The sequence below is a fragment of the Mesocricetus auratus genome, unplaced genomic scaffold (assembly GCF_017639785.1).
Source record: "Mesocricetus auratus isolate SY011 unplaced genomic scaffold, BCM_Maur_2.0 Super-Scaffold_100007, whole genome shotgun sequence".
NCBI classification, from domain to species: Eukaryota; Metazoa; Chordata; class Mammalia; order Rodentia; family Cricetidae; genus Mesocricetus; species Mesocricetus auratus.
In genome coordinates this window covers 54,368,684-54,386,576 of record NW_024429191.1, presented here as the reverse complement: position 1 = coordinate 54,386,576, position 17,893 = coordinate 54,368,684, and the positions used below count along the sequence as shown (strand labels likewise).

At 49.1% G+C, this 17,893-nt stretch overlaps 1 protein-coding gene across 1 annotated transcript in view; it reads left to right on the top strand.

Moving 5' to 3' along the window:
• The window catches only part of Rph3al (rabphilin 3A like (without C2 domains)), a 133,609-nt gene that overhangs the window by 77,408 nt on the left and 38,308 nt on the right, over window positions 1-17,893 (top strand). The window contains 1 exon segment of the mRNA XM_040749163.1: window positions 4,250-4,336. Within this exon segment, the coding sequence (XP_040605097.1) occupies window positions 4,250-4,336 (87 nt within the window).

Here is a 17,893-nt window from a genome sequence, read left to right as displayed (position 1 = left end):
CTCCTGGAGTAGAGACCCTGAAGTGACTCCACCCTTTGGGTTGACCGTGTGCCATGAATATGACTCTCCATATGGTGAATGACAGTCTTTAGAGGTCCTGAGGTCCTTCCAGGGGTGTGTGGCCATTTGCCCCATTCCAAATGGTTCCAGACAGCTATTCTGAGAGAAGGAGGACCCGCCCTTGAGCGGTTTCCTTTCCTTCCTGCCCCCTCTAGCTCCCCACTCCAAGCAGCTGGGCAAGCACCTCAGTGGGATTAGCGTGTCATCCACCCAGTGGAAACCCACAGGGACCTAGGCAAAGGCACCACGGGGTGTTGCTCTTCCCAGCTTTGAGTGCCTTTTTAATTTTCAATTTAATTTTTTTTTGAGACAGGGTCTTGTGTAGCCTGAGTTGTCTTACCTTATAGTTGAGGATGGTCCTAAACCCCCGGCCCCGCTGCCTCTGCCTCCCAAGTGCTGGAATTATAGGAATGTTCCACCAGCCCTGGTTTGTGCAGTGCTGGAGTTGGAATCCAAGGCTCCTGGGTGATAGGCAAGCGCTCTGCCATTTGAACTCCACGCCTGTCCCTTGAAGGCCTTTTTGTCAGGCTTTCTTGGTCTGAGAAGGGGACATGTGGCATTGGCTTCCTTGGCATAACTGAAGTGAGCATTAAGGGGACATTTTTGGGGAAACACCGGATTCAGCCTCAGAACAGATACTATACACATAGGCAGCCTATAGGATGCACCATGGGAGTGCTCTTGTGAGGTAAGATGGGCATCTCTGCCACCTACCTCAGCAAGGGATGCTCTGTGTCATCTCTTCTGAGGCCTGCCCTGCTGGAGTCATGCTTCATCCCTTAAGAACAAACCCCTCCCCACAGCCTACCATGCCTCCTCCTCTGGTGTCTTTCCCGTTTGACCTCCCCGTGTCCCCTCCTCGGCACCACTTGTGCATGGACCTGGCTCCTGCTGCCCAATGTGGGTTCCTGCGTCTCGCTCCCCGCACTCTGGCATATTCCAAGGGAGACCACATCTCACTGAAGAGGGCTCCCCCGCGTTCCTTCATGTTTTCTACAGACTGTCGTGATGGGCACTGGGGCCATTGAAGCAGGCGACAGTAGACATGGCCTGTGCCCTGTCTGACGGGGGTGTCTGGTGGGGCGGTGACAGTAGTGCATCACACACAGCAGAGGATGGAAGCATCACCTTGAGGGAGGAAGAGGCAAGTGCCTGCCGTGGAGTTTCTACTGGGGCAGAGATGCCCGCCTGAAGAAGGGGTGCTTCTGCTAAGGGACACTTAGGCCAGTGAGGAAGACTGTGTGGTCACAGGCACCGCAATCAAGGCCACAGCTTAGACAGACCCGGGGCAGAGGCAGAGCAAGGACTAGGCACTGAAGGAAGGCCAGCGTAGCTGGAGTGCTGCAGACGGGTAAGAAAAGAGGCCAGTGGGGGAGAGGGGGCCCATCCTGAACACCCCGCAGCATGCAGATGTAGCAGGGAACCGCTGAAGGCCCTGTGCTGGCGGAGGTAGGAGAAATGACGTCTTACAGAGATCAGTCGGCCACGTGTCATGAACTAACTGGGGGCCTGGCTGGTATGGGGGACACTGCTATAGGGCCCATGGGGTAGGCTAGTGGATCATGACGAGGTGATGGAGGGGGTTTACAGGTTTAAAATCATCTGGAATTCCTGGGGAGGGAGTTCTGAGTGGGGGTAAAAGATAGGATGAGGGTGTGTGTTGGATTGGGGCTGTACTAAATATATCATTTATTGAAAAAGATATGCTGGCAAAGGACTTCATCATGTGTAGTGCTAAGAACCTTCCTTCATCTTCACAATGGGGCACAGGTTATCTGTTAGTACTGACGTACGTAGAGGGAGGAAAAACAGGTTAGAGAAGTCCAAAGTCCGAGGCTGCCCCCAAAGGGCACCGCATGTTTCTGGCATGCCCAAAGCCAGTGTCCTATTTACTGGCCCCAAGTCAGCCCCTTCCCTGTGTTCTAGGGGCTGGAACACACATCTGCAAAGGGAGGCACAGATGGCTTGAGAAGAGTGACACGGGACGTGTGGTCTGAAGGCTTAAGTGTTGTCGCTTCTGATCTGAGTCAGGTGTGATGTCGTTATCCCAGATGTGACTGCAGGCTGCAGGCTGCATGAGGCAGCCAGGCCCAGAAGCCAGTGTTGCACTGCAGACGGTAATGCTGCCCATGGGAAGCCCATCTGGGCAGGAAGCCAATGGCTTACCCCAGGCCCAGGCTCCTCTTGCCAGTTGCAGAGGCTGGCTTACTCCTTCTTGCACAACCTTTCTTCCGTTCGTTCTTTTTAAATACTGGCTGCTTAATTTTCTGTATTGGAATCTGAAAACAAAGACCAAACTCATAAAGGGAAATGGAAATGGCTCATTATTTTAATCACACCTGATTTTCAAGAGCATGGTCTCACTCAACAGCCTTGGAGGAGGGCAGCGCCCTCTGTATTACAGGGTGAACTGGGAAGAAGGCAGCAGGGACCACTGGGCTCTCTGAGGCCCATCTTAGAGATGGTGGTCTAGCGGTTCTCAACCTGTGGGTCGCAACCCCTCTAGGGGATATATGACCCTTTTGCTGGGGTCACCTAAGACCATCAGAAAACACAGCTTGTATTACAATTCATAACATAGCAAAATTACACTTACGAAGTAGCAATGAATTTTATGGTAGAGAGGAGGGGTCACCACAACATGAGGAACTATATTAGAGGGGTCACAGCATTAGGAAGGTTGAGAACCATTGGTCTAGGAGCTGAGCTGTCAATGCCTGGAGAAGCTTACTGTCCCCAGCCTGCAAAGATCCCAAAGCTAGGGCTGGCACTTAGGTAGCTGCCTCTCTCTTCAAAAGACCCTGAGAGCTGAGGGCACCACCAGGGAGCAGTCAGCAGCTCTCTGAGGAGACCTTGCCTTCATGTGCTTGACCACAAATACTGTAAACTCAGCACCTTCCTGAGAGCCAGTTAGGAACCCCTGTGCTGCCTGGGACCTGAGAGAGGACCTTCCTGGCAGCTCAGAGACAGGACCTTAGGGCAGATTCCATTTTGTTTAGAAAACCAGAGAGGTGACATTGGATGGTAGCCAATCCATGCCCCTACGAATGTGTCATAGCTTCCCTTCTGAGTGTGCTGGCTCCCGCCACTCCTGCCGAGCACAGGCTCAGCCACCCAATCAGGCTGGTGACACATGCTTGGAGAAGCCAAGTTGGTGACATTTCCCTCTCCATGGAGAGATGTGTCTCTTGCTCAATTGGCAGCCTGCAGGAAAGGCCAAACAACAGATATATCCTTCTCTCAGTAGAAATCCCCACCCTGTAGGGACAGGAGTCTCTGTACCCTCCCTTTGCCCAATAAAAAGCCTCATCGCTGAATCACACACCCCTGGTAGGCTGGGAACCAACCTCAGTCCCAACAAATCCACCTCTGCCTCCCAGTGTTTATCCTGGCCTTCCCCGCCATTGCTTGTTGCTGTGTCTCTCAGGAAAGCAAAGTGTGTGTTTAGATGTTAGGATTTAAACAACTCAGCAGAAGAAAAGCACTGGAATCTGTAGTCCGGCTATTTCTGTCTGGAGGAAACAACAGGAGGGCTCCAGAGTCATTGCCCAGCCCGTTCTCCTTTGCTACAGACCTTGGACAAGGTCTCCAGTCTCCACACCCCTCTCTTCGTACCTGCGCAGTGGGCTTACCGCTTTCTGATGAGGTCCTGGAACCCTTACATGAGAAACGTGACACCAGGCACACGCTTACGCTGTCCTAACCCGTCAGGCACATGTGGGAATTTCTGGCCTGCTCCTGAGTGAGTGTGTTCTTTCTTTGGGAGAGGACCATATTTCCCGCCCACATCTGCAGGTAGCCACAGTCTACTGGAGGAAGGCAGTATCTTCATCTGTCCTGTTTGTCTGGATCCTCCCCAGGTATTAGGCATTTGGTTGATTTCCAGTTCTTTGCTGCTGAACACGCTGCCATTATGGAGATCTGCCAGCTGATTTTGACGTGGCCCCTCACAGAACTGAATTATGGGATGCACAGTCAGTAACATGGAGATCCATCAGTGAGACAACTACATTATACAGGCATCCAAAGTTTCCTAGGTTAACTGTGCTTTGAGGAACCCTGCCCTTAACTCAAAGCAAACGATACTCTTAGAAGATGCTGGAATATCCCTTGGCGACCACTGCTCTGGCCCCACAGCCCAGGAGAAAGCAGCCAAAATGTTGATACATGTGTGTCCTCTCTCTCGTAGAAAGTCTGCACCAAATGCGGGATCGAGGCCTCCCCCGGCCAGAAGCGGCCCCTGTGGCTGTGTAAGATCTGCAGTGAGCAAAGAGAGGTAGGGGTCCTGAGGTGGGCGGGGCTTGGGCGGGGCAGGGTCCACTTGCATTGGGGTGCTGGCAGAACTTCTCCAGAGGGGAGGTCCTGAGGAGGACCGCCCAGGCTGACCAGGGAAGGTTCCCAGGAGGACTGCCCAGGATGTCTAGGGGAGAAGGGCGGGAAAGAAATCCTGCTGGCCCGCCCATCCCTCACTGGTGTAGAGGTGAGAGTCAGCCCTGCTCTGGTGCTTCAGGGGCCTATGGTTTCCATAGGTACCTCCCTGTGAGCGTGTACATGTGGCATTTGGGGAGCTGTAGTAGTAGTTACCTGAGTTGAGTGTCCTCTGAACATGTGGCACTACACTGTAAGCCACTTCCATTCCTTTCCCCCTTCTCATCCCCCTCTGGCGGGTGTCATCCCCTCCCCCGTCCGATGGGGAAACACCTGAGGCCGGATAAGCCAATGGTGAGGGAGATGGGGGGCAACTGAGGGCAGTCACAGCTTGCCATGATGCTACCACCCAGTCGTTTCTGGTGCCAGTGTTCTGTGGGTCCAGCTTGACCCCCCTCCCGGGAAGGTAAATCATTCCGTGGGGGGTGATAAGGCCTCCGACATGGTAGCAGATATGTGGGACCGAGAACTGCTTCTCCTTTCCCCAAGGTCAGAATGGAACCAGAGCACACCAAGGCAGACAGCTGCTGGGGAGGCAAAGGGAACCTTTAGCTTTCCACAGATGGTTTTGCCTTTCTGGTTATTTTGCTTGGCACTTTTTATCTGAGGGTCTTTAAAAGGTTTTCTGTTCTGGAAAATTCTACCGTCCTTGGGTATCTCTGTGCTGTCATTTCATCTTCCTCCTGGGCACCTTGTTTTAAAACTCCCCAGTCCCTCCTCTGCGCCTGTGGATTCTTGGGCGATTCCTTTCGCTGGGTCCTTGGTTCCTTGAGGCAGAGCCAAGCATCCAGGTGTGGGGTGAGCATGGGAGCACGTCCCCGCCCAGCTGTGTGTGCAGCTGCCCACTCTCCTCCAAGGATGCTTCCTCTCACATGTTCTCACATGTTCCTGCCATGGGACTGGGTCTTGCTGTTTGCATCCCTCTCTCCCAGGTGAGAAACCCTCTCTCTCTAGCCTCATTTTTAGTGACTTGACTGTGCCCCCCACCTCCTGTGGGAGGCTTTAAGTTCTCATATCTAAGAAGACTAGTCTCCCAGCTGTCTCCACCCACTGCTGGGCACTGAGCTCCTTAAGCAGCGCATTTGGACACTCAAAATAGCAAGTAGCTAGACACAGTGGCACACACCTGTAACCCTGAGAATTCAGGAGGAGGCAGGAGGACCACAGCTTGGAGGCTAGCCAAGACAGGCTAGCAAGAGTGTACACACACACACACACACACACACACACACACACACACACACACACACACTTTTTAAAGATTTATTTATTTATTTATTTGTGCTTATGAGTACTTGATCTGTGCACACCTTTACACCAGAAGAGGGAATCAGATCCCATGTGAGCCACCATGTGGTTGCTGGGAATTGAACTCAGGACCTCTTGAAGAGCTGCCAGTGCTCTTAACCTCTGAGCCATCTCTCCAGCCATATATAGTCAAGCCTCTGATCTACTGAGGTATGCATCTTGGTTTTGAGCACAAACAAGCTTACATGTTTTGTTTTTTCACATATTTCCACCTGTTGATGCTGTGAGTCTGGAAGACAGAGGCACAGGACCTTGATTGTGAGCTGGCATTTAGGCCTCCCTGATGATGTTGGCCCTTCATGGACTGGTGGGGGGGTTGTTGGTGTTAGCAAGCTTTGGAAGTATTCCTACTGACTGTCTTATACTCCATAAGTGTTAGAGGCTGCCCCTTCCTCGAAGCCAAAGCTCCCTCTTCGAGCTGAAGTCTCTCTAGACTTCAAAGGACCCCTTTTAAAATACAGATAAGTACACTACTTTAATCTCAGCAAGTGGATCTGTGAGTTCAAGGACAGCCAGAGTGGAGAGAGAGAGAGAGAGAGAGAGAGAGAGAGAGAGAGAGAGAGAGAGAGAGAGAGAGAGGAGGAAATGTCTCTAAATAACATGAAGAGGCACCCTCTGGATAAAATCATGGCCACAGGTGAGCCCCATATTGGAGGTCAAGTTGCCACAAGAGAAAGAAAGTGGACAGGAGGGAAGGAAGGATTCACCAGCTGCACTGGCTCACCACGGTTACTTGCACACGTCTTAAGAGTCCTGAGTTCCCATACAGACAGAGGGACATAGGGTGCCCCAGTTCCAGAAAAGTCTAAAACAGCTTCAGATGAATTTTCTTATCTTTCCTAAGGCAAAGAATACGAGGCTATGCTTTATGCTATCAGCTTGTCCTTGAATTTTAGGAGCCGATAAAGCTTAGCAAGATCAAAAAGGTTCCCCTCTGTGACTCCAGGCAGCATTGCTTGGACACTCGCTGCAGGTGAATGGGGTCATGGACGGGGTTGTGAACGTATCCGTGGTTTATCATCTGTGGGTACCATGCCCACATGCTGGAGTCTGCTGTCTGCCACGGGCAGGGAGTGGGGGCAGGGCAATTGGTTTCCTGATGCCGTTTTTTTCTCTTCAAGGAATATCTAATCATAACAAAGAGATAGAGAGAAAGGACATTTAAACTGCCAGGCTCTGAGCACTGAGAGTAGCTGCTGTGGAGACTGATGGGAATTTGGTGTTCTATCCCACATTGGAAGGCAGATCATGACAGAGGAACTTGGGCTGCTGATGGCAGCTCTTGTGCCACTCTGCCTGGGCACTCTGATCTCCCTCTCCTCCTGGCTAGCTCCCATCAGCCCTGGCAGTAATTGCAAGTCATTTCTCTTGAGTGGGCCCAATGTTGGCTGAATGTTCTAGGGCGGGCAGCTTGGCGTTACTGTCTGTCTAATACACGTGAGCAGCAATGTGAATCTCAGTCTGCCAGATTGGAATTTAGCACCTAATATATTCATTCACTTGGGCATTTGATGCATATATATTAAGCATCTTCTATGTGCCAGGTACGACAGCTCTTATAATGAGGGGGGGAGGGAGCGAGGGAGGAAGGGAGGGAGGGAGAGAGAGAGAGAGAGAGAGAGAGAGAGAGAGAGAGAGAGAGAGAGAGAGAGAGAGAGATCACAAACACAGGAAGGTCCATTCTGTAACTTAGAGATATGATAATGTGATGGAGGAAATGGGGAAAGTGGAGACAGTGGCCTCTGTAAAGACAGAGATCACTGATAAAATGACCTTTGCGCTCTGTGGCGATAGAGGAAAAGCATCGCAGAGGTAGGGGAGATGAAGTGTGTACAAATGCCCTGAGGTGGGTGTGCGTTCAGCGGGGAGACCAAGGTGAAAGGAACAGGGTCAAGGTTCAGGAGAGGAGGCGAAAGATGCAGAGGGGAGTCAGACTGTGGCAGGTTTGAAATCTATTGTCGAGAGTTTGGCTGCTATAGTCAGGAAAATGGTGGGTCTTGGGGGATCTTGAGTATCAGAGTGACATGTTCTGACCTCTTTTAAGGGATGCTCTGGCTGTTTATTGTGTTGTATAAATTGTAGGTTACAGTAGCAGAGTGTTTTATTCTCCATTTTTAATATTGCTCTGGGTACCCATGTTATCTCTAGGTAGACTTGCAAGTGTTCATACTCATACACACACACATATGCACACAGGCACACATGCATACACACATGCACACAGATGGGGGACATGTGCTATTTATGTTGGTAGCATATACCTATGATCCCAGCACTTGGAAAATAGAGGCAGGGGGGATCAGAATTCAAGGCCAGACAAGGCTTTATGAAGCTGTCTGAAAAAAAAAAGAAAGTAAAATTCATTTACTGTTTTTTTAAACAATGTGAATAAATGAGGAATGCTGACACTACATAGAAACGTATAAAGAAATACTCTCGCCGGGCTTTGGTGGCGCACACCCTCAACCCCAGCACTCGAGAGGCAGAGGCAAGCAGATATTTGTGAGTACACGACCAGCCTGGCCTACAGAGTGAGTTCCATGACAGACTCCCAAACAATACAGAGAACCCCTGTCTTGAAAACAAAAAACAAAAAAACAACAAAAAAAGAATGAAAGAAAAAGAAATACACACAAAATCATACCCTGACTCTCTAGAAACAACCACTTTTTGTTTTGTTTTGTTTTTGTTTTTACGAGACAGGGTTTCTCTGTATTGTTTTGGAAGCTGTCTGTCCAGCCTGGCCTCGAACTCATAGAGATCCGCCTGCCTCTGCCTCCCGAGTGCTGGGATTAAAGGCATGTGCCACCACCACCCGGTGAAACAACCACTTTTAATGTTTTGGTATGTTGCTTCCAACCTCTTTGCTTTTTTTTTTTTTTTTTTTTGCCCCTCTAGTCTGTTGAAACGTTTAAATTAATGTTCTATTCTAAGTTATTTCACAGAGTAATCAGAAACTCTGGAGATTCTTAATGGTGCTCTGTCTCAAATAGCTGTCCCTCCAGTTTGGGACATGTGGGTTTTTTGGGACAGTATCTCATGTAGCCCAGGCTAGCTTTATAGTTCTTTTGTGGCTGGGATTAAGGATGATCTGGAACTCCTGATCCTTCTGCCTCCACCATTTAAATGGTTTCCACTCTTTTCCTCTGACTAGTAACTGTGTATCATTTGTCTACATGTCCTTGCAAACTGAGACAGAACTCCCACCTAGGTACATGGGAAGCCAGTAGTCAGCGGCCACTCTCCATACCCCACCCCTCACCCCTCACTTCCGGTCCCATCCTTCCCTGCCTGCAGTGTAGATTACAGTTCACAGCAGATTCCTAGGCCCAGAAGGATGACTCAGGATGACTGGGTGCCATACAGCTGGGACATGGCTATCCAGAAGAGACATAACTGAGAAAGATGGGAGCCAGGCTGAATACGCAGAGGGAAAAACCAGCAACGTGGAAAAGAAACTGAATGACAAGTATTATTAAAGTATTAACAGTCTATGAAGTTCAGCTGAACTCTTTGCTATTCCTACAGCAGTAAACCTGGCCGTTCCCTAGAGGTGGCCACAGTGGTTGCCTTGTCCATTGTATATAGTTTTTTTTTAATCTCTTGGTTGGTTTATTTATTTATTATGAATACAACATCCTTCCTCCATGTATGTCTGCACATACCAGAATAGGGCACCAGATCTCGTTACAGATGGTTGTGAGCCACCATGTGGTTGCTGGGAATTGAACTCAGGACCTCTGGAAGAGTAGTCAGTGCTCTTAACCTCTGAGCCTACTACTCTGCTGGGCCAGGAAGTCTTTTACCCTGGCCCAGCAGGTGGGCAAGGAGTGACCTAAGGCACTTAATTCCTCTGTCACCTGCTCTATGAACCCCGGTCCCTGCTGGTGGTCTCAGTGTCACCTCTCACCTGCCTCCGTGGGTCTGTTACTTGGGTTGGAAGAGACTACATTGGGGGCTTTTAAACACCAACAGTAGCAAATTGAAAATTCATTTATTGTTTAGCCCTCCCCATTCATTAAAACAAATAATAAAACAAAACCTGTGACTCACCCAAAGTCGTCCTGCAATCATTGCAAAGGTTAATTAGACTCTAGATTCCCTCAGATTCCCGAAAGCATTCCTCCACACTCTACCGGGTAGAAGGCAGCTGAAGCTTTGTCATCCAGGGGGGGAGCTAGGAAGGGGTGAAGACCAATTTGGAAGTAATTGGGAGCTGATTAATACAATTAGAGCACTCTTCTTTAGCCTGGCCTTTCTCCTGCGCTTTCACACACATCCTGATTAGACCCAGGGAGAGCTTGCGCCAGCTGATGAGAGCTGGGGTTCCCGCAGTGTTTAGCATAGAAAGGTGCTTAGGAAATGCTTGTTGATCCAAAGTGAAATTTGCAAAGGAAAGCCCCTCTTCCCAGCAGGGTGCCTTTGATCTGACTCCCTAGTCTTATCATTGATGATCCTGACTGAGGGGGGGGGCACGGGGCACTGAAGCTGGGGTATATTCCCCCCCTCCCTTTACTGTTTGTTGATTGACTGAAAGAGAAATTTGTGAACAGGGGTGGGTGGGGGGGTTGGGGAGTAGTGAAGATAGGAAAGCATCTTTTGCTGAGCCCACTCAGCCTGGAGGTGAGTGGTTCTCCAATGGGGTCGGCAGAACCATCCTTCACCTGGACCTCACAGACCTGAAGACAGAAGGATCAGGGACATCCTCCTCCCCATCAAATTGCCCCATGACTGCTGAACCCAGCACCTGCCTCCCTGGCTGGCAGCCGGTGTCACTCCAGGCTGCCATCTGCCTCACCACGCTGGGTGCCTCCATTGCTTGCAGCTTGGATTTTTGCTGCAAACAGCTTTGCCTGAGGGCCCCTTTCACAGGCCCGTGAGCACACTGAGGAGTGGGTGGCTGGTGCCGGGACAGGTGGCCGCCTGGGTACCCTGCCATCTGTGCCTGGCTTGCTCTGGGCTGCTGTAGCGACATTCCTGGGGGACCTGGATGGCCACACTTCCTCAGTGTCTTGTTGGTCATCTCCCACGCTGCTTCAGCTCTGTCAAACAGCCCCCTGTCGCTGCTATCTCCTGGCCTCCCACACAGACACAAGTGGCAGCAGGAGGCTCCTGGCACCCACCAGGTCCCAGAGCAGTTTGCTTATCTGGCCGCCCCCACCAGTAGCGTCCTCACAGACAGACTGAACCGTTCCCACCCTTACCACTTGCTTGAAGTGCCAGTCTGAACCCTGCACGGGAAGTTTTACCTCAGATGCCTGCAGACCCTAAAGGGAAAGGACTTCATTACCACCCCAGTGCAGCCCTCCGTGCTAACTGTACACATGCTCAACTGAGCACGCAGGTAGACACACACACACACACACACACACACACACACACACACACACACACACCAGAAAGACACATCCAAGGAGTGAACATTCATCTTCCTCACAGGAGCCCAGCAAGAGACTTAGATCTTTTGTCCCCGTGACAGATGGAATAATGGAGGCTCAGAGAAAGGAGGTCACTTGTCCAAAGACCCTAAGGAGTGATTAATGAAACCAGGAATTGATGCTAGATATGTCTTCCTCCAAAACGCCTTCTAACAAGACAATCTTCTATTCATTCGTTCATTCACATAACACCCTTGGGTATTTACTGTGTGCCTGGCACTGCTTCAGGCCCATAGGAAATGGGTAATGAGCAAGCATCCAAATGTCCCTTTCCTGTGTTTTTGTTCTATCAGGAGCAGCACAGGTGAGAAATTTACAATAAAACATAAGCAAACTAGTAAATAAGGAAGGATGTCTTAAGGTTACTACTGCTGTAATGAAACATCATGACCAAAGCAAGCTGGGGGAGGAAAAGATTTATTTTATTTGGCTTATATTTCTGAATCACTGTATGTCTTAGTTAGGGTTTCTATTAATGTGAAGAGACACCATGACCATGGCAACTCTTTTTTTTTTTTAATGGTTTTTCAAGACAGGGTTTCTCTGTGTATTCCTGGCTGTCTGGAACTCACTCTGTAGACCAGGCTGGCCTTGAACTCACTGAGATCTGACTGCCTCTGCCTCCCAAGTGCTGGAATTAAAGGCAAATGCCACCACCACCAGGCAACCATGGCAACTCTTATAAAGGAAAAGCATTTAATTCGGGAGACTTATATTTTCAGAGGTTTGGTTTGTTATCTTCATGGTGTGATACGGTGATGTGCAGGCAGACATGACACTGGAGCTGAGAGGCCTACATCTTGATATTCAGGCAACAGGAAGTGGTCTGAGACACTAGGTGGTATCTTGAGCATATATGAGACCTCAAAGCCTGCCTCCACAGAGACATACTTCCTCCAACAAGACCACATCTACTCTAACAAGGTCATACCTCCTAATAGTGACACTCCCTTTGGGGGCCATTTCCTTTCAAACCACCACATTCCACTTTCTGGCCCTTATAAGCTTATAGCAATACCATAATGCAAAAATAAAAAAAAAACAAAAAACACATTCAGTCCAACTTCAGAAGTCCCCATAGTCCATCACAGTCTCAACAATGTTTAAATGTCCAAAATCTCTTCTGAGACTCACGCAGTCTCTTAACTGTAACCCCTGTAAAATCAAAATAAAAAAGCTGATCACATGCTTCCAATATATAATGGCACTGGATATATGTTATCATTCTAAAACGTAGGGAAAACAGCATTGTGAGGAAAAACTGGACCAAAGCAAGACTGAAAACCAGCTGGGCAAACTCCAAACTCTGCATCTCCATGTCTGATACTCTTCAGATCACCAATTTCTTCCAGCTTTGTTGACTGCAACACATTTCTCTCTCGGGCTGGTTCCATCCCCTATTAGCAGCTTTCCTGGGCAGGTATCCCATGGCTCAGGCACTGTCAACATCTTGGGTGTCTCCAAGGCAATCCAGGCTTCTCCTTCAGAGCTTCACTCAATGTCCTCTCTAGGCCTCTATTCAGGGACACCTCTGACACATGCCTGGCCACAGCAGCTTTCCTTAGTCATGAAGACCAATTTCATAGCCCCCTTTTTTCCAGAACCACGTGACTGAAGCTGCCAAGTTCTGTTGCTTTCTGGGGCTGGAACGTGACCCCTTCCTTCAGTTACATCTTTACCAGCTCTGTGTTTCCACCTTCACTGCTAAACTTGGCTGTCCTTGAACTCGCTCTGTAGACCAGGCTGGCCTCAGACTCAGAGATCCGCAAGCCTCTGCCTCTGGAGCACTGGGATTAAAGGCGTGCGCCACCATACCTGGCTCTAAGCTTTTCTTTAATTCCTTTTCACAAGTGGAGACTTAGCTGGGTGGGATCTTGCTCTGAAGTCACCACTCCCTTTATTCTATTTCTTAATACGTTTATCTCCTTGAACACAGGATTTAGCTCTCTTCCACTTCCTGGTGCCCCTTTCTCATTCTGTACATTCTGTGTTTTTATTTGCTCAACTTGCTCCTTCTCATTATACATCTTCATCAGAGTCACCACTAACAACCACACAGAGCCTGTACTGGGCTGCTTAGAGGTTTTCTCTGTCAATGGAATTAATCCAAATCTCTTCACTTTAGCCTCAGGCAGACTGTCTGAAGAAGGGCAAAAGGCAGCCGCCACATTCATCACCAAAATATCGCATATTAATATTCTCTGAAACCTCCTGATCAGGCACTCACAGTTCAAAGCACATTCCGCATCACTGTTTTCCATGTTTCTACTAGGATGGCCTGTTAAGCAGCACTTAAAGCATTCAACTGTTTTTATAATCTACAGTCCCAAGGGCCACAATCCTTCAAACAAAACCACAGTTAGGCCTATCACAGCAATATCCTAGTCCCTGGTACCAACTTCAGTGTTGGTTAGGACTTCTAATGCTGTGAAGACACATCTTGACCACAGCAACTCTTTTTTTTTTAAGGTTTATTTATTTATTATGTCTGCATGTATGTTTGCATACCAGAAGGTGGCACCAGATCCCACTAAAGATGGTTGTGAGCCACCATGTGGTTGCTGGGAATTGAACTCAGGACCTCTGGAAGAGCAGCCAGTGCTCTTAACCTCTGAGCCATCTCTCCAGCCCCCAAAGCAACTCTTATAAATGAAAAACTTTTAATTGGGGTGACTTACATTTTCAGAGGTTTAGTCTGTTATCTTTTCTTTTTTTTTGGAAGGGGGGCAGTTCCAGACAGGGTTTCTTTAGCTTTGAAGCTCACTCTGTGAGTTCAAAGATCCGCCTGTCTTTGCCTCCCAAGTGCTGGGATTAAAGGTGTGTGTTACCTTCATGGTGCAGCATGGTGTCGTGCAGGCAGACATGGTGCTGGAGAAGGAGTCACGTGTCCTACATCTTGGCTTGCAGGTGACAGGAAGCCGTCTGTCTAACCAGGCATGGCTTGAGCATATATAAGACCTCAAAGTTAGCCTCCACAGTGACACACTTCCTCCAACAAGGCCACACCTCCCAACAGTGCCACTCCCTTTGGGGGCCATTTTCTTTCAAACCACCACACTGCTCGTCATCAAATAAATAGGGCAGGAACTCAAACAGGGAACTTGGAGGCAGGCGCTGGTGTAGAGGCCATGGAGGAGTGCTGTTCACTGGCTTGTCCCTCATGGCTGGCTCAGCCTGCTTTCTTAGCACCCAGGACCTCCCGCTCAGGGGTGGCACCAATCGTAATGGGCCTCTCACATCAGTCACTATGAAACGCCCTACAGGTTTGCCTACAGCCCCTTATTATGCAGACATTTTCCCAACTGAGGTTCCATCTTCTCCGATGACTCTAGCGTATGTCAAGTTGATATTAAAATCAGCTGGCACAAATGACAGACTCTATTGGATACTGAACGGGAAAGACCAAACAAAGTGAAGGGGTCAGGACAAAGTGGGAAGGATACCATGGTGCCATACCCTTTAGGGTGATGGTTCTAAGACAGCAGAAAATCCCCGATGTTGGTGAGGGTGTGGGAAGCCCGAAGCACTCTGCACTGCTGGTAAAAACACAGAGCAGTGTGGCTGCTAGAGAGAATTGTGGCCAATTCTTAACACGTTACCTAGTACGTCTGCATAATGGGTACTTACATCCATTTATTTAGGTCAAATATCGAGTTATTTCACCTAAGTTGGAAGTAGAGACTCAAACAGATACTGTACACGCACATGTATGGCAGCAGTATCACAGTGGACACCACCCACATGCCCATCAGACAAGTAGTTAAATGAAATATGCTACATCCGCCACTCGTTTTATGTGGCCTCCAAAAAGAATGAAATTGTGACACAGCCTACAACATGGATGAACTCTGAGGTTATGATGTTGGACACCAGTCACACCAGAACACACACAGTGGGATTCCACTTAAGTGGGGCAGTCAGAGCTTACAAATCCAGGGAGACGAAAAGGGGATGGTAGATGCCCGTGCCTGGGGGCAGGTAGTTGGTGTGTTATGGGTGCAGAGCTTCAGTTTGGGATGTGGAAAAGAGTTGTTCTGATAGAGGGTAAAGGGTGGTAGCACTGAACTGTTTATTCACTTAATGGCCCTGAACTGCACACCTAAAAATAGCTACAGTGACAAATTTTATTGCTGCCACTGTTGAGAAAATAACTGAATGGGCTAATGTATATGCAGGTTACTTTTCTCATGGTTGTACTAAATTGCCTGACCAAAGCAAGTTATGAAAGGAAAAGGGTTATTTTGTCTCACAGTTTGAAGGCACTCAGTCCATCACGGCAGGGAAGGCATGGCAGCTAAACGTGATGTGACTGGTCATGCTGTGTCTGTAGTTAGGAAGCAGAGAGAATTCTGGTGGCACCCAGTAATTGTATCAGTTTGGGATCTGCCTGTGGGATGGTACTGCCCCACATCTAAGGTGGGTCTTCCCTCCTCAGTCAAAGTACTCTAGAAAATTCTTGTGGTTACATCCAGAGCTGTGTTTCCAAGGTGACTCCAAATCCAGTCAAGGAGACAAGGAAGACAAACCTCAGTGGACCCTTTCTAGAAAGTTGGGTTTTAGCATAGACTTGAGGCAGGTGTAATGGGGAAGCCAGTGGCCAACTGGGCAAAGAGCAGAACAACAAAGTGGGAAACCTCTAATGTGCATTATAGAGCTGAGGTTCCCCACCCTGTAGTGCTGGGGTCCCCTGAAGCAAGTACTGGGCCTGGTCCCCAAAGCCTCAGCTGATGTGACTCCATCCTGATGTTCATCCCATCTCCCACCCTGCCAATCAAGCCTGTGTTGTTATGGTTTGACTCCATCCTACTCGTGCCAACCAGGAGGTGGGTAAAACGCTAAGGCAGAAGTATCTGAATTTGGTCTCTCTCTTACACTAATTTGAATAGAATGTAATCCAAGTTTCCAGCTTGTTTCTCAGAAGCCAAATGACATTGGCTGGCACAGTTGTACCCCTCCCCCGGCCAGCTGTCTCACAGATGGGGATTCAGGAGCTGAGGGTGGACCCTCACTTTAGGAAGTATTTATTGATCTCCTAGGAAGTTCCCTGCCCTGGAGCAACACCCCATTTCCTTTCCTAAAGAAACAATCTAGGACTTACACCCCATAGGGATGCCAGAAAGTCCTTTTGCTAGCACATGGAAGCAGGAAGGGATGACCTTTGCTGGGATCTTCCTACAGAGTTGGCACAAAGCTCAAAGATGGGCATTAGTGTCCCCATTTTGCAACTAAATGAAGGATCTGGGGCCTTTGGTGGCAAGCGTAGGGTGGAACTGCCAGGAATGGAGAGTATGATGTGACCCTGGAATGCCAGTGATACCTGGGTCTCCTGACAAGTTTGTGTTTATTTGAAGATGGTTCTAGAATTGTTCTGTGTGTGGAAGATACTTCATGTACATGATAGATGTCACTGGCACACACCTCTTTAGGAAATCACCGGAATCAGACAAAATAAGGAGCTTGAATTGGTGATCGGAGAGAGCAGGGTAAAAAGAAGAGGAAGAAGAGAAGAGGAGGAGGGGGATGAAGAAATGGTAGCCAAACAGGATGAAAGAACAATGAGTAAGAGATAGAGAGACCACTGGGGCCTCAGAATGAGAGGTTTCCCAAGAAGAACAAAACAGATTGGCAATGAAGCCATCACCACACATGGCATTGAGGAGCACATCCCGCATCAGAGACCCCCCAACCCCCACCTGAGAGCTCTGAAACCCTGGGGCCAGTGGTGTCACTTCGGCTGGGACTGTGTTTAAACACTGGCATATTTGTTGTTCTGGGAATTGAATCAAAATTGAGGCGCTTCTCTGAGAAGACCTGGCTTGCTATAATTGGCCTGTGCAATTTTCTGCTCACAGCCTCTATTCATTTCCTGTGTGCAGCCCACTCCATCTGGGGCCAGAGCGAGGCTTCCCCGCCAAACACCACCTGAGCATGCTCCCCCAGACCTGCAGCAAAAAAGGCAGGGGAGGTCAGTGTGGGATTCAAAGGATTTCATGCTGCTTATAAATTCAGAGTTAAGGGGGAGAGCATTTGCAAAGTGTTGACAATCCAGTGGTGAAGGCGCAGGAAGCCTTATCCCTGTGGATTTGCTGATCTAGCAGGAACAGGGGAGGGGAAGGGACAGCACTCTGGACCTTTGGGGGCTTATGAGGACCTTCCCACATCCCAGATAGCATGGGAGTTGCAGGCCTGGAGGGATAATCCTGAGGGTGGGCTATAGGGAGAAGTTAGGGCTGGAGTCAAGGTCAGCAAGCCTACCCCTGATACAGGGGCATAGCTCTCTGCCTGCCCATCAGAACCCTTTAGTGCCACTACTTTGTGATACTGGCAAGCTCCCCTTGTTTATTACCAGTGGGGAATTGTTACATGAGCTTCTTCATGGAAACCAAAGCATTCCCTCTGTTCTGAAATAATCCAGCCATGGTGTTTGAATTATCAAACAAAACAAACAAACAAACAAACAAACAAACCAGACAGCACCCTCACAGTATTGTTTTCCCCACTGCAGCTTTTCCTTCCCACTGGGCTGGCAGTTGCTAATCTCCTAGTCTGACCTGGTTGTTCAAATCCCACTTGAATTGAAGGAAACTTGCTCAGACCCCGGGAATTCAGGGCTCCATGGTGCTGTGAGCTCCTGCATGGCCCTCAGAAGACAGAGCATC